The sequence below is a fragment of the Temnothorax longispinosus genome, chromosome 5 (assembly GCF_030848805.1).
Source record: "Temnothorax longispinosus isolate EJ_2023e chromosome 5, Tlon_JGU_v1, whole genome shotgun sequence".
Classification (NCBI taxonomy): domain Eukaryota; kingdom Metazoa; phylum Arthropoda; class Insecta; order Hymenoptera; family Formicidae; genus Temnothorax; species Temnothorax longispinosus.
In genome coordinates, this window is record NC_092362.1 from 9,167,339 (window position 1) to 9,168,897 (window position 1,559).

Here is a 1,559-nt window from a genome sequence, read left to right on the forward strand (position 1 = left end):
ATTTCGATAAAATGCTGTTTTTCGAATTCATACAGTTAATGGCGAATAAAGAAGAATTAGTAAATTTCTAATTCAACACGGTGTGTTGCCATCGAAAATTAATTGTGGGAATTGTGGTGTGGAATTAACTATTGATAAACGGACATTGTTGTTTCGATGTCAAAGAAGATATTCCGCAGCAATGTCCTCAAAAAAGAAACGTGTCTCCAAGGCATGTAATTTTTTTAAAAGTGCCAAAGTAGGCACTTGGTTTGGGAATAGCAATTTGGAACTCGCTACAATTTGTAAGATTATAGCGAGTTTCCTAATGCTACGCCCTCCTCGACAGGAAGACCTCGAGGAAGAACTTGGCATTTCTTCCACCACGGTTGTCGACTGGTTCAGTTTTTGTCGCGAGGTAATATATTTTAATATTGTGCACTAATTTTATATATCTACATATATTATTATTATTTTTGATATTTACAGGTCTGTGCGTACTGGGCCGATAAGTGCAGCGAGAAACTTGGAGGTCCAGGACGCACCGTTGAAATCGACGAGGCAAAAATCGGCCATCGTAAATACAACCGTGGTCGCCTTTTGAAAGGCAATTGGATATTTGGAGGATACGAGCGAGAGTCGAAGAAAATTTTTATTGTGCCAGTAGAGGATCGAACGGAAGAAACGCTCCTGGCATGCATTAAGGAGTGGATCATGCCAGGAACAACGATTGTTTCAGATTGTTGGAAATCCTATAATTGTCTTAACAATGAGGGCTTCCAACATCTGACAGTCAATCACACTTACAACTTCGTCGATCCAGATACTGGTAAGTAACGGGAAACCTTGTGGTAAAACGTTAACGATATGAATATATAGTTACAAGTACCTATATGTTAAAATAAATATATCTTAATTTACAGGCGCCCATACTCAGCATATCGAGCGTGTTTGGAGAGAAGTTCGAGCAAATATTCCAAAGTACGGGACTCGATCGCACCATGTCGAGGGATATTTATTCGAATTTCTATTCAAACACGCTCATCCTAGGGCTGAGAGAATAAAAATCTTCTTCGACGTTATCGCCCAGATGTATCCTCCATTGTCTACTGTCGAGGCCGAGCAAACAGAGTAAATACATTTGGAGACACGTTTCGACATCGGAACAACAAGAAACTGTGTTGCAACATCCGCAATTCCTACAATTAATGTTCGATACACCGCGTTGCGAAATCTGACATATTTTAATATTGTTGCATTACAATACCATGTTATATATATATATTAGATATTTTATATTTATATTTTTTTATTTGAATAAATGATAATTTTATATTTGAAATACATTACTTTGTATTAAAGTGTTTTTACCGAAACCACAAACTTCAGAAGTATACATTAATTTTTATTATTTATTAATTGGATTGAAATTTAGATCTAACATTTCCTGCAAATAAACGCTGTAGCTATATACATTGCTGCGTCGAATTTGCCCGAATTCCTACAAAGTATAAAAAACACAATAATACTTATTTGAAAATATAGTTATCAATTAAAATCAAAACAATTACCTCGTGATT

The 1,559-nt window shown here is 35.9% G+C and overlaps 1 protein-coding gene across 1 annotated transcript; it reads left to right on the forward strand.

Moving 5' to 3' along the window:
- The first annotated feature begins 307 nt into the window (after window positions 1–307).
- On the forward strand, window positions 308–1,114 carry LOC139812777 (uncharacterized). Its single transcript, XM_071777870.1, has 3 exons — window positions 308–397; window positions 469–808; window positions 903–1,114. Exons 1-3 carry the CDS (start codon window positions 308–310, stop codon window positions 1,112–1,114), a joined length of 642 nt encoding a protein of 213 aa, XP_071633971.1.
- Window positions 1,115–1,559: the final 445 nt, after the last annotated feature.